This window comes from Acaromyces ingoldii, assembly GCF_003144295.1.
Source record: "Acaromyces ingoldii strain MCA 4198 unplaced genomic scaffold FA10scaffold_1, whole genome shotgun sequence".
NCBI lineage: Eukaryota > Fungi > Basidiomycota > Exobasidiomycetes > Exobasidiales > Cryptobasidiaceae > Acaromyces > Acaromyces ingoldii.
In genome coordinates, this window is record NW_020290247.1 from 3,916,126 (window position 1) to 3,937,412 (window position 21,287).

Here is a 21,287-nt window from a genome sequence, read left to right on the forward strand (position 1 = left end):
GGCTCATTACCACAAAGAAGCTTTTTCCAAATTTCCCTGCTTCCATCCCAGTTCTTTTTCGTCCTCTTGGCCTTGTGTGGTTCTTTGTCTTCTTTACTCTTGCGCCTCTGGCCTCGAGTCAGTTGATTTAATGGTTCTTTTGCCTTCTTGTCCGCGCCTTGACCCTTCTCGCCATGAAGAGATCTGTGCTCGCCTCTCTCAAGGTCATGCACTGGAAATGGCACTGACCAAAGATCTTGGACTTGCTCCAAAAATCCCTCGGTAGAGGTGTCGCCGAGAGCATAGCGGTTGCTTGAAGAAGGAAGATGTTGGTGATATGACATTGGTACATGTCCTTCCTTTTGTAACTCCTTTCCGGCCTCCTTGATGCTGTGACTGGGGTATGTGCCCTTCAGATGGTCTTTGAAGGGCGTGGCACTTTGTGGAAAGCTGCCATAGCCCGGAGATTGAGATGGAAAAGATAAATGTTGGTCTGGTATGGCTCCGGCCAAGGAGTGTTCGGATTCTGCATTTGAAGTTGTCAGGTCTTGCGTGCCGCGTTTGAGTAGAAGAACAGCCTGGTCATTTTGCGTGCTTTTGGCGACTACCAGAAGACAGCAAAGCTGCAAGAGCATCCAGAAGGAAGCGGAAGCAAAGAGTGTCTTGTGAACCATTTCCTTCTTTTTGGACTTCGTGGTTGAAGAGGAGGGGTGAATTTCTGCTGCTTCTTATATACATTTTGAGGAAGAAGCAGACGGGAAGAGGCAGCTCAGAGGAACGCCGCCTTTTACTCAAATGCTTAGCCCCTAAAGACTTTTTTAGGAGGCGGGTGTGTGTGTTTGTGTATTTGTGTGTGAGGAAGCTGCCAACGGACCAGGGGCTATCAGAATGTAATCTGAAACGAAGAGAAGAGGGAAAGTACAGGAAAAAGGGCCTGTTTACTGTATCTAGGCAGGCGTCGCTTTGAGATTCGTACTACAGGGCGTGCTTGAGGGCGCACTTGAGCGCCTGCTGTAGGGCGTGCTTGGGCACCCTGTGCCTGCTGCGCTGCGCAGTAGGCAGTGGCGAGCTCACGGACGTCCGGCATGGCGAATAGTCCCGAAAAGCAGGGCCTAGTAAACAAGGACGAGCGAAATCAAAACGAGCGAGGGAAGTAAACAGGGACGGCGAAAAAGAGGGAGCACACACGTCCCCCCGAAACGTCCTGGACGCCCCTGGACCTTGACACTGTTGGCATCAAACGCCGTTTCCGGGGCTTAAGAACGACATTTGTGACCCTTGACGCGCATCTCCAGCAAGAGCGTCGACACGCTGGGAAGCAGGGGTATTCGAGACCCGTTTAAACAACCTGAGCGCCCGAACACCTTCTGCAAATTTTCACAAGGTAGGGCTTCATTTCATTTTCACCGAATTAGCAACCCTCAAATGTGAAAGAGGAGTTAGAACAGGCGTTGTCATTCGTCGCTTTGCTGAGTGCAAATGCCAATCCCATCACTTGTCGTATCAATCGAACATCTTATCTCTGCGCATGCACGGCATCATGGTGTCCACATCGACCTTGCTTACGAACTTTCGGGCCTTGTCGACTTTTCTGCTTAAAATCTTTGGCGGCTTGCTCGGGGAAACACAATGCGATCCTCTGCAGGCCCCCTTCCCTTCAATGGGGCTGTGCTTTTGTAAGATTCAGGACCTTTGTCGGTAGGTCGCTCCTCTAGAGGCTTAAGTTGCCAAGCTCCGTTGATCTTCTCGGTAAAGTTGAGCTTGCCGCCCTTCTCGGCTGCTAGCGCATCCCGAGCCTCTGTTGCCCATTGGGAAATACGACGATAAAGAAGAGGTTCCTTCTCATCGTCAATTCGGTCCTCTACAAGTGTGGATGGATGATCAAGTATTCCATGAAGCCATGACTCGGGCCGGTTGAGCCGACAATTGTTAAGGGCCGTCTTCACGTCGAAATTTCGTTTGACTGCCGAGACCGCAATTTGCCAAAACCTTAGACCGCTGGTCTGGGCGTAAACGTTCCACTCTCGTTGTACAGTACTTCTTTGTCTTCGACCTTTTTCCAAAACCGTCTTTGCTCATCGTCCTTTTTTCTTTTTGGCAAAGTCAGCCTTCTTTATGTTTTCCCGCATCCACGACGTCCAAGTCTTATCTGACACAGACTATTCTTGTCTTTTGCTAGAATCTCGTGCTTCCTTCGGTAACAATTGTTCAGTCTGCTTGCCTTTTGCGATTCTAGCCTTCTTCTGCACTGGCTCCTCAGTATTGCCCGGAATTTACCTGGCTTTCGTCTGCAGCGATCTTTCAGTCTCTGTGTCAAGACTAAACCGATGATCGACAAGACGAGAATTTGCGGACGGCAGTGACCCAGGAGGTTGGACATGAGGCAAGAGGTTATTCGTTGGGGCATCGTCGTGAGGTAAGTGGTCCTCATTTGCTCGGGCGAATTGTTGACCATACTCTGCTTGATTCTTGCAGATAGTCAGCAAATACCCTCTGGCTGACATCCGTCGTTCATTGACTTACTGCCTTCTCTTTACTTCGCCACCTATCAGGGCCCTCTTCTACCCTACGGCTTTCTAAAGGCTTCAATATCCACTTTTCAGATCCAGCAAGTTTCTGCATGTATCGAAGCTCCCTCTTCTCTGCCAATTCGTTCCTGGCTCTTTGCGCCCACTCCGAGATGAGTATATGCACTGACTGGTCTTTTCGGAACGATTGACGCTCCTCAACGAGTGTTGTTGGGTGATCAATGATGCTGTTGTGCCAGGTTGGGGGCCGTTCTTGAAATCGCTCTTGATAGATGACGCTTTGAAGGGACTTTCCTGACTTGAGTGATGTTTCTGCGTCTTCGTATAGCGATCTAGTAATTTCGAAGGCGTATGCCTTCCACTCCGCTCTAATTTTGTCGCCACAAACCGACCATACGTTAGTGTTCTTTGCAAGTTCGTCTTTAGGTCGAACCTTTCTTGCTCCTAAATAATGATCAGGACCTGCAGAGAGAGCTCTGGAGTTCAGTCGCTCCGTGACAGGTTTTAGTCGCCAGGTTCCATTGACCTTCTCGGTGAAACTGAGTTGGTCGACTTTTTGTGTCTCAAGCAAGTCCCGAGCGTTTGCTACCCATTCGGATATGAACCGGTGAAGGCCAGGATCCTTCTTATCATCTATCCGGTCCTCTAAGAGAGTGGTTGGATAGTCGACCAAACCGTTAAGCCAAGACAAGGGCCGCTTGTTTCGACGACGATAATCGTCGAGAACCTTGTGTAAAGCTTTACCTTCGCGAAACGCCCGGGCCGCAAGTTGCAAAAATACCCTGTGACCAGTCCTATCCCAGTAGCGGGTCCACGCCAATCGCGCTCCAGGATCAGTACAACTTTTCCAGAACTTGGCGACTCCAGTCTGAGATCTGGACTTTGCGAAATAGATCTTCTCTTTCTTGACCTTCGCAAATGGATCCTTCTCCTGCGTCGAATGTTCACTTCGCATGTCCGAAGAGAGTCTATCACCGACGTGGAATGCTGTTAAAGGCGATCGATTAGAAAAGTAGTCGGAAACATCCTTGTCGAGTATATTGTCGTCGAGGGTGAAAGAGAGGCTGTTTGACAAAGGAGCATATCGCTGAGAAGCCTCTGGCGACTCGATTTGAAAGTTCCCTTCCACTTCTTTCTCCCAGGGACTTGGGAATGTGCTTCTCAGATGGTCTTTTGAAGTGCTGGCCGCACTTTCTGGAGCGCTGCTGGAGCCCAAAAAAGGAGGTGGAAAGGATGGGTGCTGTTCTGGTATGGGATCGAGCAAGAAGCGTTCGAACTGTTCTTCGGTGTAGCCAATGTCTTCAACCCCGTTTCCCTTCGCATTAGTTGGAGCAGGTTGACCAAATTGCGTACATTTGACGACCAACGAAAGGCACCAAAGCTGAAAAAGTATCCACAAGGGGGCGGAAGCAAACAGTGTCTTGTGCACCATTTCCTTCTCTTAGGAAATCGTAGGTTGTTGAAGAGGAGGAGTGAATTTCTGCTGCTCTTTTATATACAGTACATTTGAAGAAAAGGCAGACCGGGAAAAGGCAGCTGAGAAAAACACCGCCCTGTACGCAGATGCTTAGCCCCTAAAGCCCCTAAAGCCCCTTTTTGTTGTTGTTGCTGTTGGTGGGTATGGGAGGGGGGGGAGGCCCTTGGCGTCAAACGACATTTCCGGGGCTTGAAAACGATAGATGTGATCCTTGGTCGCGCACCTCCAGCAAGAGCGTCGACACGCTGAGAAAACATGGGTAATTGAGGCCCCTACAAGCGATCTGAGTGTCCAAACACCTTCCTCCTCAAAATTCATCTTTCAGGGCTTCATTCCATATTCATCGAACCGATCCTGAAATGTGAATGAGCAATTCAGAACAGGCGTTGTCAGTCGCCGCTTTGCTGAGTGCAAATGCCAGTTCTATAACTTGTCGTATATCGTTCTATTCTTCATCTGTCTTACCAGGATCCAGATTGCATGAGAGAATATAGGCTTTTTAGATTACGCATAAGTGTTTGGTTTCCTCATTCGCACTTATTTCTGCGCATGTACGGCATCATGGTGTCCACATCGATCTTGCTTACGAATCTTCTGCCGTAGCCAGATTTTCGGTAAATGTAGCTTGCCGGCTTGCTGCAGGTCTTCTCCCCTGAGGAGCCCTTTTCTTCTGTGTAATGGCTGTCCACTTGTAAGGGTCAGGACTTTTGTTGGTAGGTCGGTTCTCCACAGGCTTCAGTTGCCAAGCTCCGTTGGCCTTCTCCGTGAAACTGAGATTGCCGCCCTTTTCAGTTGTTAGCGCATCCCGAGCCTCTGCTGCCCACTCAGAAATACGACGGTACAGACAAGGTTCTTTCTCACGGTCAATTTGGTTCTCTAGGAGCGTGGTTGGATGGTCGATCATTCCATGAAGCCAAGACGGGGTGCGGTTGAGCCGACTAGTGTCGAGGGCCTTCTGAACGTCTAATCCTTTTCGGACCGCCGGGACCGCAATCTGCCAAAATTTCTCAGCATTGGTTCTGTCGTAACTGCGCCACTCTTGTTGCATCTTCTTGTTCTTGCACGTTTTCCAAAACTCAAATCGATTAGCGTAATCTCTCGTTTTGGCGAAGTAAGCCCTTTTCCTTGCTTCCCGCTTCTTCGTCGCCAAAGTGACCTTTGGCACGGGCTGTTCGGTATCACTGCTTCGAATATTGCGTCGATTATTGCGAAGAGTCAGCATTTGCTCTCTTGCTGACTCATGTTGCTGGTCGTCTGCAGTTGAGCTACTTCGCCACCTCTCAGGGGGCTCTCTGACGGTGCGATCAGCCTTAGGTTTCATTGTCCAATACTCAGATCCCACAAGCTTCTGCATGTATCGAAGCTCCCTCTTCTTGGTCAGCTCGTTCCTTGCCTCGTGAGCCCATGATTTAATCAGCCTATGCACCTCCGGGCTGCTTCTAAATGTAAGACGCTGCTCAACGAGCCTTGATGGGTGATCAATGATGCCGTTAAGCCAGGTGGGTGGTCGACACCTATGATTTCGGTAGATGACGGTATCCAAAGGAATCTTCGACTCGAGTGAAGCTTCTACATCTTTCTGTAGTGCTCTCACAATACGGTGGCTATACGCCACCCACTCTGCCCTGAGTTGCGGATTGAATTCCGCATATACGAGCGAATTCTCTTCGTCTGCAAGACTCGATGTCTCCGGAGGCTCCTCAGACGTTGCAATATTGTCAAGAACCGGAGAGCCTGCGGATTGATCAGCTGAATGCTTGCGATAGTCTTGCGAAGACGCTCTCTGCCCATTTCTGGCTCTCCGCTTGTCTGTGTCTTTTAGAGCACGCTCTTCCGCATCTTTGAGTACAGATGTATCCGTACCTGTTCTCTTTAAATAAGGTTCAGGACCTCGAAGGAGACGTTCAGAACTCAGTCGCACCTCGAGAGGCTTAAGTTGCCAAACTTCATTGATCTTCTCGGTGAAATCAAGGTACCCGCCTCTTCGTGTTGCCAGCAGGTCCCTAGCGGCTGCTGCCCAATCGGATATAAATTGATGAAGTTCGGCGTCTTTCTTAGCGTCTACTCGGTCCTCTACGAGAGCGGTCGGGTAGTCGATCAAGCCATTAAGCCACGACACTGGTCGCCCATTCTTGAGGCGATAGTGTTCGAGGACCTTGTGTAACTTTTGACCGTTCCGAAACGCCCGGACCGCAATCTTCATAAAAACCTTGTGACCAGTGACTCTCCAGTAATCGTACCACGCCACCTTCACCTTAGGATGACCGCGATACCTCCAAAATTTCCTGGCCTCTTTCTGACATTTTGCCGTTGCGAAAGCGACATTGCCTTTCTTCGTCTTACGACTTCGAGCCTCCTTCTGCATCGATTGTTCAGCCTGCATGTCCGGTATGAGCTCATCATCGAAATGGGGTGATGCTGAAGGCGATTGTGACCAAGAGGCTTGGACGTGATCAGAAAAGTGGTCGAGGTCATCCAAGTCGCAAATATCCGCCTCGTCGAGGATGAAAGGGTGGCTGCTTGACGTGAGCCCATATCGCTGAGAAGCCCTTGGTGACTCCACTTGATTTTGGAAGAGCCCTCCTGTATGAAGAGCTTGAAAGAGCTCTTCTGTATCCTGCTCCCTGTGACTTGGATCTGTGTTTCTCAAATGGTCTTTTGAGGTGCTGACCGCACTTTCTGGAACACTGCCAAAGCCCAGAACAGGAGAAGGGAAGGACAAGTGTTGTTCCGATACAGGAGCGCCAAAAAAGCGTTCGAACGCCTCATCGTTGTAATCAAAGCCTTTATCCACGTTTCCCTTCGTGTTGGTTTGAACAGGCTGGCCAACTTGCATACATTTGGCGATCTCTAAAAGGCACCAAAGCTGCAAACCGAGGCAGAAAGAGGCTGAAGCGAACAGTGTCTTGTGAAACATTTCCTTCTTTTAGGAGTCCGTAGGTTGTTGAAGAAGAGGATCGAATTTCTGCTGCTCTTTTCATACACATTTGAGGAATGGGCAGAGGGGAAGAGGCAGCCGAGAGGAACATCGCCCTGTACTCAACTGCTTAGCCCCTAAAGCTTTTTTTGTGTATGAGAGGGGGAGGGAGGGAGGGAGTTGTCGGCGTCAAAGTTCAATTCCGGGGCTTGAGAACGACATGTGTGACCCTTGACGCGCATCTCCAGCAAGAGCGTCGACACGCTGGGAAAGTAAGAGTATTCGAGGTCCATATAAGCAGTCTGAGCGTTTTCTTTTGAATTGCTTCGTCGTGTTTCAAGGCATGTGCAAACTACTCTAATTGTATGAGCTCCTCAATCGCACACCTTATCTCTACGCTGGTACGCTATCATGATGTGGCACCCTTTCCTCCCATGGGCCTGTGTTTCTGTAAGGTTCAGGACCTTCGTCGGTAGGTCGCTCCTCTATGGGCTTTAGTTGCCAAGCTCCGTTGACCTTCTCGGTAAATCTGAGCTTGCCGCCCTTATCAGCTGCTAGCGCATCCCGAGCCTCTCTTGCCCATTGGGAAATACGAAGGTACAGACGAGGTTCTTTATCGCGGTCTATTCGGTCCTCTACGAGTATGATTGGATGGTCGATCAGTCCATGAAACCACGATGCGGCGCGGCCTAACCGAAACTTGTCGAGAGATTTCTGCACGTCTAATCCATCTCGGACCGCCGGGACGACGATTCGCCAAAAACTAAGACCGCTGCTTCGGTCGTAGAGGCGCCACTCTCGTTGCATTTTATTGCTCTTGCATGTTTTCCAAAATTGCTTTTGCTCTTGGGTAATTTTCGTTCTTGCAAAAAGATCCTTTGCCCTTGTTTTCTGCTTCGTCGCCGCCTTAGTCTCGCTTAAGACAGGTTGTTCAGGTTTCTCGCTATATTCTCGTGCTTCCTTCGGCAACAATAATTCAGTCTGCTTGCCTCTGGCGATTCTAGTCTTCTTCTGCACTGGCTCCTCAGTCTCATTGCCCGGGATTAGCCTGGTTAACGTTTGCTTCGATCTTTCAGTCTCTGTGTCAAGACCGAGCCGGTGATCAACAAGACGAGAATCCGCGGGTGGCAGTGATTCAGGAGGTCGGACATGAGGCAAAAATTTCCCCGTCAGGACATTGGCACTAGGAAAGTGGTCTTCCTTTGCTCGGGCGAATTGTTGACCATGCGCTGCTTGTTTCTTTCAGATAGTCAGCAAATGCCCCCCTTGCTGACACCCGTCATTTGTTAACTTACTGTCTTCCCTTTACTTCGCCACCTATCAGGGCCCTCTTTGACCATGCGGCCTTCTAAAGGCTTCAGTGTCCAAGTGTCCGACCCCACAAGCTTCTGCATGTATCGAAGCTCCCTTTTCTCTGCCAATTCGTTCCTGGCCATTTTGGCCCACTCCGAAACCAGCTTGTGCACCGGCTGGTCTCTACGAATCGATGGACGGTCCTCAACGAGTGTTGTTGGATGATCAAGGATGCTGTTGTGCCAAGTTGGCGGTCGATTATACCGTGGCTCACCGTAGATGACGCTTTCTAAAGCTTTTCCCGACTTGAGTGACTTTTCTGCGTCTTTGCATAGTGATTTGGTAATGTCGGTAGCGTACGTCTTCCACTCATCTCTAATCTCGTCACCGCATCCCGACCAAACATCATGACGTCCGTCTACAGCACTTGATGTCTCGTCTTTTATGATCGACTCCTGTAGAGGAGGCTGCCGAGAGGTGGTACCCTTCCTGTCTCGATCTCGATTGAGGCTCCCATCAGCTTTCATGCTCGCTCTCTGTCGCTTCTCTCGGAGTCGTTTAACATCACCGTGATCTTCTGTAAGCCTGATACGAGCTCTACCGACACCGGCTGAATAAGGTTCGGGGCCTTCCGTGAGGCGTTGTGATTTGAGTCGCTCGTCTGCAGCCTTGAGCCGCCAAACCCGGTTGACCTTCTCAGTGAAATTGAGGTGGCCGCCTCTTTGTGCCGCCAAAGTATCCCGAGCGGTTGCTGCCCAATCGGATATATACTTGTGGAGGCCAGGGTCCTTCTCAGCATTCATCGTGTCTTCTAAGAGGAAGATAGGATGGTCGATCAAACTATTGAGCCACGACGAAATTCGCTTGTTTCGAAGACAATAGTTCTCGAGGACCTTCTGTAAGTCTTTTCCTTCCTTGAAAGCTGCGACGGCAATTCGCTTAAATAGCTTCATTATGTTTGTTCGGTATTTGGACCACGCCACTTGCGCAATAGCATTATCGCAAGCCTCCCAGAACTCATTCAGTTCGCGCTGACATTTGCGTTTTGTCATTACGCAAGAATCTTCTTCTATGATGATCTTCGGACCTCGGCCCTTCTTCTGCGTTGGATTTTCGGTCTGCCTGTCCGGTCCGAGGCTGTTCTCGACACGGAATGGTTCTGAAGGGGTTGGTGACCAAGGGGCATTCAGGTGCTGAGGGACGTGGTCGAAATCATATAAATCGAAGTTATTCCCGTCAAAGGTGAAAGGGGGACTGCTTGACGAAGGAGCATATCGCTGAGAAGCCACTGACGACTCAGCTTCGATCTGAAAATGCCCTTCTACTTCTTGCTCCCTGGGACTTGGGAATGTGCTTGTCAGAAGGTCCTTTGATGTGCTGGCCGCACTTTCTGGAACGCTGCCAGAACCCGGAAGAGGAGGTGGAGAGGACGGGTGCTGTTCTGGTAGGGGACCGAGCAAGAAGCGTTCAAACTGTTCCTCGGTGTATACAATGTCTTTACCCCTGTTTCCCTTCGCATCAGTTTGAATAGGGTGGCCAACTTGCATACATTTGGCGAACACCAAAATGCAGCAAAGGTGTGAGAGTAGGCACGTCAACTTCTTGTCGACCATTTCGTTCGTAGCTCGAAAAGACGTGGGGGGAGGAAGGAGGGGAGAGGGGGAAAGGAGAGAATCTCAGCTCTTTTTAACGACAAGACGAAACAGAGCGAGGGCGAACGAGGACGCCATCTTCAAGACCGGCGCTATCCTTGCTTTACGCTCCCTGATCCTTGCGCCACACTACTCACATTAGTGTAATGATGAATACAATAATAACGAAGTCGGGGCGCGTACCTTTGCTGCACTCTAATGCTGTGCTACAGGCATGCTACCAAAAATGTCACCACTCTACGATTTACGCGGCTCCTTCGCTAGTAGATCAGATGAAATGGGGCATTAGCAGTGATAAATTCCTTGCGACCCGAGGAAGAGAATGCTAGCAGACAATAACAAGCATGTGCAGAAGAAAGAAATAGTATGGAATAATAGCCCACAGAGGCAGGGTAAAAGTCCCGGAAGAGAGATGAGATAGAAAGTAAGCGGGGGGCGGTGGGCATGGCTTTGACTTGACTACAAAGGTCTACTGATACAGGTACATTAGTGCTAGAAGAATTATAAAGATAGTCTCGTCAGCCTACGCATTGCGAAGTGGTGGCAATTTCACTGCAGCGGCATCGGTGGCGGTGGTCCCATGAACACTGGATTTTCCGTTGGGAGGATGCAGGCTGAACCCTTCAAGGGGGGTAGTTGGCGTCATGGTCGATGTTGAGCGGTCCGAGGAGCAAGGAAGCTGCGAGATAGAAGGCAAAGGACCGTCCAGGCGCATGCTCGAGCTGGCCCCCCTGCTTCGGAAGCCAAGATTGCTCGAAGTCATTGCAGAGGGCACCGCCGGCGGTGACGACGATGGTGGAAGCCTCGAGTGATGCTCTGGTGTATACTTCGTCGGTAGAGAAGAGCCGACAAGAGACTGAGGACGCCAAGCATCGTCAGAGAATCTTCCCATTTTGCTGTTGCGATGCTCTCCCAAGGGCGACATAGTTGAAGGTGGGGGCCAAGTCGACCTGGTGGTTTCGTCGGCAAAGCGAGCCAAACTGGGGCGGGAGAGGTTGGGATCGCCCCTTGTGTCGGCGTAGCTGGATATGAAACGCTTGCGATCGTGCGTTTCGCTCAGTCTTCGTGCCCCCAGACTGTCAGAGGTAGGGCCCTGATGCGCGGTTGGGCCCCGAGCAAATGGCGACAACGATGGCGGTTGGCCATCGTGCGGAATCGCAAATCGATTATGGTCTTGCCACAGGCTCGAGTAAGGTTGACTGCTCGTAGCTCTGGATCGATGACGATCGTAGGAGTTATTGCCATCATCTCGTCCACCTCTCGACGATGACGACGATGAAGTAACAGACGGCGCTGCTGAAGGTGGCAGGTGTGCGTACGGGTGATGCCTGTAGGTCATGCTGCTGCTGCCACTGCCACCAGATGACGAGTAGACCGTCGCAGGGTATGTCATAGCCGGCACTGCGGGGATTCCGTGTGATGATGAGACGAAGCCTGGACTATACGAGGATGGATGTTGCGGCGGTGCTGGGTACTGCTGCTGCTGCTGCTGCTGCTGCTGCTGAGTGTAGCTATGTTGCGGCTGGTATGATGCAAAGTGACTACGTTCCCTTGACGATGCCTCCTCTTCGTCGGTACTTCTTGGCTCCGATTCGCGCTTGACCGTCTCTTGGTGAGCGGCTATATGCTGCTGCTGCAAATGCTGGTGCGCCGTGGAGCTGGAGCCCCTTCGATTGCCCTTTGGAACGCCCACCATGCGCTGCACCACCTCACGAGGGCGTCCTTCTTCGTCGATGACTTCTTGGACGACAGCAATGGCGGTCCCATTCTCGAGTGCTTTGCGGCCCATCTGCACGCTCGCGTCGGCATCGGCATCGGTTTCGCCACGTTGCATGTCTCTATACGCCATGGTTCTCTTTTCATCTTGCCGCTGCTGCTGATGAAGTTGCTGCACTTGTTCAGACCCCGGAGGCATAGAGCCGGACATGGAGCTGCTCCTAGCTCTGCTCTTTGGATGACAGACGTGGGTGCGGTAATGCTGCAAGGAATTGTCCTGCCTTGAGAAGACGGCCTTGCAGCCCGGGAACGTGCAATGAAATGGCTTCTGTCCCGTGTGGATCCGGTGGTGCCGGGCTGCATGGCCGCTCGTCGAAAACGTCTTTTCGCAGCCTTCATAAGCGCATGGATAGCGCTTTTTCCCCTTTGCCTTTGCCTTTGCACCGGGCCCCGAGGCCCCCGCCGAGGATGACGATGAGCCCGTACTGCTGATGCTTGCGCTGTGGTTATTTGACGGGCCCAACGACGACGACCTCAAAGAGTCGCGACCAGCCGGCTGACCAGCATCGACGTCCATGTCGTTGTCCGGACTGTCGAGGCTGCTGGCCTTGTGCATGTTCATTGGCACGTTGGCTTCTTCGGACTTTGTCTTGCCGTTGCCTTCTTCGATGGGCTTTGGCGACGAGGCAAGACGATCGCCGAGGATGTGGTCACCCTGCCGACCGCGTCCCTCGGCTTGATTAGGCGTCAAGTGCTGTGGTCGACTTGTGTGCGCCTTGGTACGGCCATGTCCACCTCCACCACCCTGCGCAACCTCCTTGTGCTTTTGGGCAGCATCAGAAAAGACAATGTCGCTCAGGCTCTCTGTCGAAGACTCGTGAGCGGTGCCAACGCTGGGCTGCACAGAAGAGGGTGGTGATGGGTTGGAAGAGCTCTCGTTGGTCGTTGACATTCGGCTGCTCGACACATCGGAGCTGCTGCTCGAACCCTGGGGGCTCGGAAGGACGTTGATGGCGCTGCGCGGGGCGAGCCCTTCGCCCTTCGGTGCTCCCGAGGCGGGCTTGTTGGTGTCGTTAAGGAGCGAAACGACACCACCGGCCGAAGAGAGGGAGAAGGACGAAGACATTCGCGGAGCGTGGCGGTATGAATGCCAAAGAGCGGGAAAAGGTGGGTCAACGATTTGGTTTGACGGGCGATCACGATTGCTACACCTCTCTTGATGACGCTTGAGGCGAGCCCCGCTTGCGATACGTGTATAGTCGCAAAAGGCAGGGGTCCGCTTCGAGCGAGCAAGAAGAGGACTGTGAGCGAGTCGTGTCGGCTCTACTCGTAGGAGACGATTGGCGGACTTGTGTGATCAACCCTGTTCCTCGGTGCCGCTTCTCTGATGCTGCGTTGTGGATCCCTGGGTGCCTCTGGCGGCATCCACCAGCGTCGTACGCTGGAGGAACCGAAAGAGAAGAGACGTGCGAGGGCGGCACGACCGACTCAATCAGAGGCGATCGAGGGAAGAGCGGTGCCAAAGAAGAAGTTTACGTCGGACGCGGGCTCTCCTGGGCTCGGCGGTGGAGCAGCTGCTGCTAGGAGAAAAAATAGTATTTCTCTTCCTTTTTGTTGTTGTGTTTTTTTTTTTTTTTATATGTTTTCCCTTTTTCCGTCTCGATCGAAGAAATTGGAATTGGACGAGGGGTGTCGCGAAGAAGACCTTTTGCGATGATCGATGGCGGAAATGACTACGCTTGCGCTCTCACTCGTCGCTTTGTCCGGAAGGAGGAGGGCTATGAACAGAATGTCAGCGCTGCTGTAGAGGTCACTGTCTGATGGAGCGCCGTCGCCATTACTAGAAAACAAGATTCTCCCCATCATCCAAGCCTGCTTGCTCTAAGCGACATACTCACAAGGACAAAAGCTTGCCTCGTTGCAATACCTGACAGTTGGTTGCAAAGACAAGAATTTGTCGACTGCTGAGAGGGTTGGTGGTTACGTCGATCAAAGACAATGAATGGGTTCGGTTGGTCGAGTGAAGCCTGCCTTGCTATCTTTGCCTTGCTTTGGGGAAATGCTCGATGGTGGCGTGCCGGTAGACAAAGAGTCGAGTCGAGTTCAGTACGGCCGCGTATAGGAAGGGTCCACTCGTGCCGTAGGTGTCCTCTGTAAGAAGGAAGTAGAGACGGAAGAAGGGGTAACCTCCATTGACAGAGGGGATTGCCCGCACGCCAGCTACCTGCTATCTTGTCACGTACAAAATGTGGCCAAGGCGTGGATGTGGCAATGCGATCGACCAGAAAGAATAGGAAGGGGCAAGAGGGTCCGAATCAGGGTCCGGACAAGCTTGAGCAGGGTGCTCCGACAGAGACCACTACCCAGACCTCCCCTTAGTATACAGTATACGTCAACACCCGCTTCATCTCACCTCTGCAGGGTTCCGTTATTTTATTTTCATATTCGCTATTTCATTTTTCGATTTCTTCGACACTGTTCTAGGACATGACGACTGAAGACATCAGGGGACCCTTGTCATTGTGGATCGGAGCGTAACGAGAGAGATCATACGCCGAGACTATGGTCTCTGCCATGACGCCCGTCGAAAAGAACATACAGCCCTTCATTATTGACTCGCGGCCTGTCCGGCCCTGCCGTGGCTCTCGACTTGGCACGGGAAACAGTTTCTATTGCATAAATGCGCGATCGACTCCTGCAGCTAAATGCAGCTCTATCTGACCTCCGGTCTCGACTTTCGGTTTACGATATTCACCCGTCTGTTCCCCACCTCTTTTTCGCCGCAATGAACCCTTCAGATGAGGTCGAAGCTCGGAGTGGTGGGAGACACAGCGCAGGTGCAAGAGATTCAGTAGACTCGCAGACATCGAAACAACAGCGAATACTTGTACTACTCTACATCATACCTCTTTCGAGAGGACCAGGAAAGAACAAAGATGCCGTCATTGCGCGGGCAACAATGCTCAAGCAACTCGCGATCGCTCGATCTGAACGAACTTAGCCATGCCCATCGAGAGATACGTTTAATTTCTCTGTATTTCTCGAATCGACCTTTTGGAAAATATTAATTTAAAGATTAATTCGAAATTGAACACGTCAAAAAAACATATGAGTTCCAGTTCAGGCCTGACGAAAGTCAATAATAAATCCCACGTTTTCGTTGGCCTCGGTGCCTCCGAGCACTCTTGCGATGATCGGCAAGCTTCCTGTCATGTCACTGACAGACCAGTCGCGGCGTACTTCTTGGAAGAGCATAACCTTTCGCCTTCTTCTCAACGCTCCTTTCTTCTAATTGATTCCGAGGGCCTCATTCTGATGTCTATAGCGACGTTAGGACTGCATAGGACCGGATAGGCGCTCTGACGACGGAAAATACGTGGCTCGGACCGACAGCGGAGGTTACTGCCTCGCTGATCAGCTGGGTAAAAGGGGGCAGGGGGAAACTGGGGGGAAGCTAGGACCCTGAAGTCTGGACCCGAGGGTCTGTACACTACTGTCCCTCTAGCTTCACCCAAGGCAGTTCACGGCCCGCAACTGAAACGAAACGATGGGCAAGCATTCCGCGCGTGCGCAGACCGCTTCCAACGGTCGCTAGCTGCCGTGCCCATCATTTGCCGTCGCCACGGAAGAGTTCCAGCCCAGCAGTCATTCGAGTATGTATCACTATCACACTACACTAGCTTTAATTCACAAACTTCTAGTCTTTTGTTTAATTCTTGTTTGGCGCGTGCAGCAGGGTCTAGACGCCCACCGCTCACAAAGTAAAACTCACCTGACAAGCAAAGCACGCTTAAATTTTAGAGAGGCGGGCACAGCCGTCTGCTGATTCGGCATTTGCTGAGGCACGAGGGAAGGGACGGACCCTCTCTACTCTCAAACTCAGACAAGTGAACTCCTTGATCCTCTCTCCTTCTCAGGGAGACAAAAGGGGGGGTGTCGGACTTTGCCACGGGCAGCTGTTAGGATCGGAGGCTCTTCGATCCTTCGATCGATTCTTCCCAGGAAGACTCGTGGACCCAACGATCTCCGTCACATTTACAAACAAATGCTTTTCAAATTGCTAAAGAGGAGTAGGAAGGTTAAGTCCTGATCGTCTAGAGGTAATGTACAGCGCCAGGAAGGCACGAGAAGATTTGATACACGGGACTTCGAAGCCCAAACGACACAGCGAAAGACCAGCTTCCCTGCTGCCACGTTTTCTCACCGAGCTTGAGCTTGATGGTAGTAGAGATCCTCTTGGTGTTGCCCGTATTGGTAGTCTTGCCCTTGGTGGTAGCCCTGCCCTTGTCGATAATCTTGCCCCTGGTCGTGGACTGGGCGTGGACCGTAGGATTGCCCGTGGTCATGAGATTGCCCGTTATGAGATTGTCCTTGGCTGTACGTTTGCCCGTGGTCATAGGCCTGTCCTTGGTTGTAGGAATACCCGTGATCGTTGGAATGCCCGTAATTGTAGTTTTGGTGGTCTGGAGGTGCGCCGTTGTATCCAGCAATGACGCCCTCGAATCCATCGTCAACGTGGCTCTCATGTCGGTGCTGCCCACCATCTGCGTATCCTTGCTGGTATTGTCCGCCATCAAAGGCAATCTGCCCGTTCTCCGACGCCCGGTGCTCGTTCCAGGCTTGCGACTGCTGGTCGTGGCTCTCCATACCTGCTTGATTACGGCCACCGCCATTGTATTGACTTGTGTCATGGGTGGAGTATCCGCCGGCGTGCGAATGATCATCGTGGTAGTAGGCATCGTACACATCTTCGTAGCCATAGCCCGAATTGTCCCGGCTCATCTCCTGGGTGCTTCGGCCACTTGGCGCCCGGTCGACGTCAAGGTATTCACCATCTCCGCCTGTCGAGTAGGGCGTGTACGCAGAGAGGTCCGCCGGTGGAGGCTGGGCCATGACAGCAGATCCAGCTGGAGGCGGGGGCGGGTACTCTGCGCCTTCGACACCATGTGCGTGCTGGGGTGGTGGATACTCCAGGCCTGCACTTTCGGCATAGGTTCCGCCTCCGCTTCCTTGCGCCAACGGGCTCTTTCCGTGGGCGCGACCGCCGTTGCTCAGCGTCGACGTTTGATCACTCCCATCGTAACCGCGACCTTGAATCTTCTTGGCAAAGATTTCTGGGCTGGTCCCGATGGGACCCATTTGAGCCAAGAGATTGGTGCTTGGGCTCGCCGCGCGCACGACGTTTTGCTGGAGTCCATTGACGCCGCGGACCTGCATCGGATATGCGTCAGGAGAGTTGTGCGCAGTGGGAGGCATGCTCGGCGGGGAGCCGTAGCTCTCGACACTGGCGTTGGTATGGTGGCCGTAGTAACCCCCTGCATACCCAGCATTGTTGACGAGGTGGGCCGTGCTGCCGTACTCGTCGGCATCGTTGCCGCCATAAACATTCTTTTCACTGCCGCTGCCATATACCCCGTACGCGCCGTTGGCCGAGCTGCCGATGGAAGCGCCCCGCTTCAGAGCCGGCTTCGTGTCGTCCAAGAGATCCACTTCGACCTGGGGAAGCGTGGGCTGCTGCATCTTCTGACCGACAATGATGCCCTTCTTGTTCATCAGGTGGCTGAAGTCGCCTGCGGCCTCGGCCCGAGCAATAGCGGCATACTTGCCCAGCCTCTGCTTCTTCTTCTTTTGTACGAGCTCAGAGATTCGCTTGTCGATCTTGTGGCAACAATACTCCTTGAGGTTGCCCTGAATATAGCAGACCAGAGGCAGGTACATGAGCGTGGCGACGATGAGAAGGATGGCGGAACCGGCAAAGACGACGACGGTGAAGAGCATGGTGAGAAGCATGATGAGAGTGAAGATGTTGCCTTCGTAGTAGTCGTTGAGGTTCGTCGACCATTTCGACGTCTCGCCAAGCGCATACAGAGTCAGAGCGTTGATGACCTGACGAGGTCCATCGGCTACCAGCAGTCTCTTCCAGCCTATAAGTCGGCGTCATCTGTCAGCCCGCGAACTCTTTGATATGAGAGGCATACGGTCCAGGAACATACCTTTGAAGGTGAAGAAGATAAAGAAGGCAAATTCGTCCTTCTTCTTCTTGGAGTTGTTGATCTGGTTGAAGAAGCAAAAGTGGTCGTAGCTCCGGATGCTATAGTAGTTGTTTGCCATGACATTGCTGTTGAACGGAAGAGCCCACTTGTCAGTTTGCACACTAGAAAGCAGAGTCGGGACTACAGGCACGCACGTGTAGGCATAGCTGATGTCGCGACTCCGAATGATGGCCCGCGACTTGTGGGCCTCGTAGGCCAAGAGAAGAAAGGAAAAGATGATGCAGCCGGTGAAGATCCATCGTCCATAGACAAAGGGCACCCTGATAGTGTTTTGAGGATTGTCCTGAACCTTGTTGTAGATGCTTCCGTTGAAGTGATTGAATGCTAGGAGCGTAATGGCCGTGTAGATGTCTGCAATGTAGACGGCAATCGACTTGACGACGAGCGCAAAGAGCCAGACATACTTTAGCCGCGTGAGTGAGCCATTGTTGTAGTAGTCGCGCACGTCAATGAAGTCGAACTGTCGGTCGGGTGAGCGTCACTTGGAGGCTGAAGGCCGTCAAAGGCCAATCGGGTGACACTCACCTTGTGATCAGGAACCTCCTCGCGCTTCCACTCGGCACGACCACAACAGCTCATCTTGCTGTTGTTTCGTGCTGCTGCTTGGAGGAGTGGGGGATATTCAAGTCTGTGGTGTTAGACTTCCATCGACGCGCCGTCGTCTTCTCGCCAATTTGAGGAGCTGGGCCGTGTCGAAAGGCGTCAATCAGCCAAGTCGCCAGGACACGCTGATTCCGTTGGGTATCCCGTCTACCGGCAAGTCTCAATGTCCGTTGTCTGCCCCAAGACACCAATTCCAGCAAGCGCACCGAATGAGAAATGTGTGGATCGGAAGAAGGCGGCGCGAGAGGAGCTGAGTAGGGTGGGGGGTGGGGCGAGGACGGCACGGGGCGCGGGTGTTGATTAGAGGGGGTGCAAGGAACAAGAAAAGAGCGGCGAGCGCCTGGCGAGATGCCGAAAGCGCCGAAGCTGAGAAGGGGGAAGGAGGAGGAGGGAGAGAGTGTGTATTTGCGTAGGGCCAAGAACGAGTGTGAGTAGGTAGCCCGTCGAAGCGAGGCTTTTGTCAGAATGGGATGCTGGGCTGATGCTGTCCGTTGTGATGAGAGAGGACGCCCAGGGACAAAGGGGACAACTAAAGCTAGGGCGTGAACACGCGAGCTTGGTGGCTTTTTCCTTTTTTTCTTTTACTTCTATAAATAATTAGGTGAAATTTATATTTTAGCGCAGACATTTCTCCCTCTTTTCAAAGAGCGGCTTTCAAGAGGGCTTGGAGGCCGGTGAGCTTCTGCGACATGTCGCCATAGACGACGGTGACGAGTCCTCGAACAAATGTCCAGCACTTTTGCGCGTCGTTGAGCGGGTAATGCAGGGGTGGAGGGATCCCTGTGCGTATCCAGGAGAAGAGGGCGTCCTCGGTGACGGCCTTTGTCGTCGTCAGGGAGAGGAGACCCTCGGGCCCGCCGAAGCGGCCATAGCCACTGTACGTGCGAATTCAGAGTCAGCTGGAGAAAGTGAAAGACAAGGAGACAAGGGAGGGCGCTCAGCTCACCTTGCCTTCACTCCGCCGAAAGGCAGCCCTTGGTTGAGATATGACACAGCAAAGCTGGGGGACAGAAGCACTTTCAGCTTTGACCAAGTCGCGCTTCTCCCCCGTATCAGTTCTGCTCACTCGTTGATGTTGACCATGCCGGCTTCAAGCCGGTCTGCCACCGCTCGGCATTCAGACTGGCTGTTTCCAAAGACTGATGAGCCAAGCCCGTAGCGAGAGGAGTTGGCGATGGCCACGGCCTCGTCGGTCGTCTCAAAGGACATGACGAGAAAGACGGGAGCGAAGAGCTCTTCATGCGCAATCGTCATGTCACTATCCAAAAGCAAGAGGGGAGCGCATATAAGCAGGTAGATTTTGGCTGTATTCCTCTTCTTCCTACTCACGGGGTGACATCTACGAGGAGCGTCGGTGCGAAGTAGTGACCCTGCGGGTGGAGAGGATGCTGGAATCGCTTGCCACCGACCAAGCACCTGGCGCCCTTGTTCACGGCGTCCTGGACGAGCTCCTCCAGCCGATCGAATCGATTGTCGCTGATCATAGCGCCGACATCAACGGTCGTCGGATTCTTGGCATCAGCGGCCAAGGACGTGTCGTCGAGAAAGCTTCCACAGCGAAGAGCTCGAACCCGGGGCTCCAGCAGGCCGATCAGGCGAGGGAGGATAGACGAGGCGACAATGAAGCGTTCTGCTCCAACTGAAGGGGTTGTCATTGTTATTGGTACTTCTGTAAGCTCATCATTAGCAGGCTTCGCCTCCCTCGGCCACACTCACTGCAATTCTGACCAGCGGCATGGAATGCAGCTCGGAGCCCTAGGTCAAACGTAGACAGTCAGCATTGGCCGCAGGGATGAAGGCATTCGCAGTATGCGGACGACGGCTGCTTACAAGTCTGAAGAAAGTAGTTGACGTCTGCATCGGCGAGGATGACCATGGGGTCCTTACCGCCCAATTCGAGGCAACAAGGCGTCAGTGCCGTGGCTGCGTCCTTTGCGACATGTCGGGCCACCGGCTCACTGCCGATGAAGGTGAGGTGCTTGACGCGCGGGTTGGCCGTGAGCGCGGGAGCGACGTCGGGAAAGGAGCAGACGAGCTGGACAAGGTCCTCTGGTTCGCCGCATGCCGCCAGGCAAGCCCGGACGCCCTGGATAAAGTAGGTGGTGGACCAGACGACCATCTCGGATCCCTTGACGACGATGGCGTTACCCGAGGCCAAGGCTGCCAGAGCCGGGCTCAGCGCATTGTGGCAAGGGTAGTTCCACGAGACGAGGGCTGAGACGACGCCGACAGGCTCGTGGTGGACCGTGCAGCGCTTGTGGACCATCATGAGGTTGTTCGGCCGCGTTTGAGGCCTGAGCACGGGTTCAAGATTGCCAATGAGCCAGTCGAGCTTGGAGAAGGTGGTCAGGAGCTCTCCGAGGACGGCGTCAACGGCCTATAAGAATAAGAAGAGCACCATGGCGTTCAGTCAGATCAATTGAGCTGGGCGAAAGGGTGGGAGACTGTCGATGAGAACTCACCGTCTTGCCAGTGTCCCTACATGCAACCCTGCAGATGGTCTCGACGTCGTCAACGAGCCACTTCTTGATCGTCTTGAGTACAATGCGCCGCCTGGACCACGACGACCTCTTCCACGCTGCCTGGGCTATCTCGGCCCTTTTAAGCTTTTCTTCGATTGTCTCGGGGGTATCGGCGGGCAGCTCGTCCAGATATCCGCCCGTGGCCGGATCGTATGCGATGATGAGACTGGGCCGCTTGGCATCGCGGATACCGGGCGGCTCAAGGATCCTCTCGGGCTTCCACCCCGCTGTTGCCTGCTCTGGTCTAGGCAACGAGACGGGATGCGGCCGTTCCCGGTTGAAGCGCACGAGCCAGACACCCAGGAGTGCACTGACGACGACGACGGCGATGGTCGCCAGGGCGGGCTTCGCCTCGGCTGCCTGTTGGGCGATTGCCGTCACCATCGTCGTCGCCGTCGCCTTCGGCGTTGGCGTCGCACCGGCAAAGCGATGGAACAGACTCGCGGCGACGCTGGCCATGTCTTTTTATCTGATGACCGCCCGTGGCTTGAAAGTGAGAAGAAAGCCGTTTGTTTGCTTGCCCAGACTAGTCAAAAATAAGAAAAGC

The 21,287-nt window shown here is 53.0% G+C and overlaps 6 protein-coding genes across 6 annotated transcripts; all 6 read right to left on the minus strand.

Moving 5' to 3' along the window:
• Window positions 1-1,969: 1,969 nt before the first annotated feature.
• On the minus strand, window positions 1,970-3,939 carry FA10DRAFT_258313 (hypothetical protein; the record flags this gene model as incomplete). The annotated part of the gene is made up of 5 exons (XM_025519897.1): window positions 1,970-2,069; window positions 2,257-2,447; window positions 2,503-2,819; window positions 3,252-3,806; window positions 3,861-3,939. The coding sequence occupies 5 exons, from the start codon at window positions 3,937-3,939 to the stop codon at window positions 1,970-1,972; spliced, it is 1,242 nt and encodes a 413-aa protein (XP_025381379.1).
• A 628-nt stretch (window positions 3,940-4,567) lies between these two features.
• On the minus strand, window positions 4,568-6,901 carry FA10DRAFT_291436 (hypothetical protein; the record flags this gene model as incomplete). The annotated part of the gene is made up of 3 exons (XM_025524357.1): window positions 4,568-5,553; window positions 5,604-5,793; window positions 5,906-6,901. 3 exons carry the CDS (start codon window positions 6,899-6,901, stop codon window positions 4,568-4,570), a joined length of 2,172 nt encoding a protein of 723 aa, XP_025381380.1.
• A 1,169-nt stretch (window positions 6,902-8,070) lies between these two features.
• On the minus strand, window positions 8,071-9,807 carry FA10DRAFT_258315 (hypothetical protein; the record flags this gene model as incomplete). The annotated part of the gene is made up of 2 exons (XM_025519898.1): window positions 8,071-8,130; window positions 8,197-9,807. The coding sequence occupies 2 exons, from the start codon at window positions 9,805-9,807 to the stop codon at window positions 8,071-8,073; spliced, it is 1,671 nt and encodes a 556-aa protein (XP_025381381.1).
• Window positions 9,808-11,809: 2,002 nt separating this feature from the next.
• On the minus strand, window positions 11,810-11,995 carry FA10DRAFT_223554 (hypothetical protein; the record flags this gene model as incomplete). Its single annotated transcript, XM_025518582.1, has 1 exon — window positions 11,810-11,995. A coding segment is annotated over one exon (186 nt), but the record flags the coding sequence as incomplete, so codon positions are not given.
• Window positions 11,996-15,762: 3,767 nt separating this feature from the next.
• FA10DRAFT_270971 (hypothetical protein) lies at window positions 15,763-18,194 on the minus strand (the record flags this gene model as incomplete). The annotated part of the gene is made up of 5 exons (XM_025523083.1): window positions 15,763-16,846; window positions 16,886-17,486; window positions 17,556-17,680; window positions 17,750-18,075; window positions 18,141-18,194. 5 exons carry the CDS (start codon window positions 18,192-18,194, stop codon window positions 15,763-15,765), a joined length of 2,190 nt encoding a protein of 729 aa, XP_025381383.1.
• Window positions 18,195-18,858: 664 nt separating this feature from the next.
• FA10DRAFT_225160 (Aldedh-domain-containing protein) lies at window positions 18,859-21,124 on the minus strand (the record flags this gene model as incomplete). Its single annotated transcript, XM_025518637.1, has 7 exons — window positions 18,859-19,093; window positions 19,165-19,218; window positions 19,285-19,476; window positions 19,548-19,857; window positions 19,935-19,973; window positions 20,049-20,595; window positions 20,681-21,124. The coding sequence occupies 7 exons, from the start codon at window positions 21,122-21,124 to the stop codon at window positions 18,859-18,861; spliced, it is 1,821 nt and encodes a 606-aa protein (XP_025381384.1).
• Window positions 21,125-21,287: the final 163 nt, after the last annotated feature.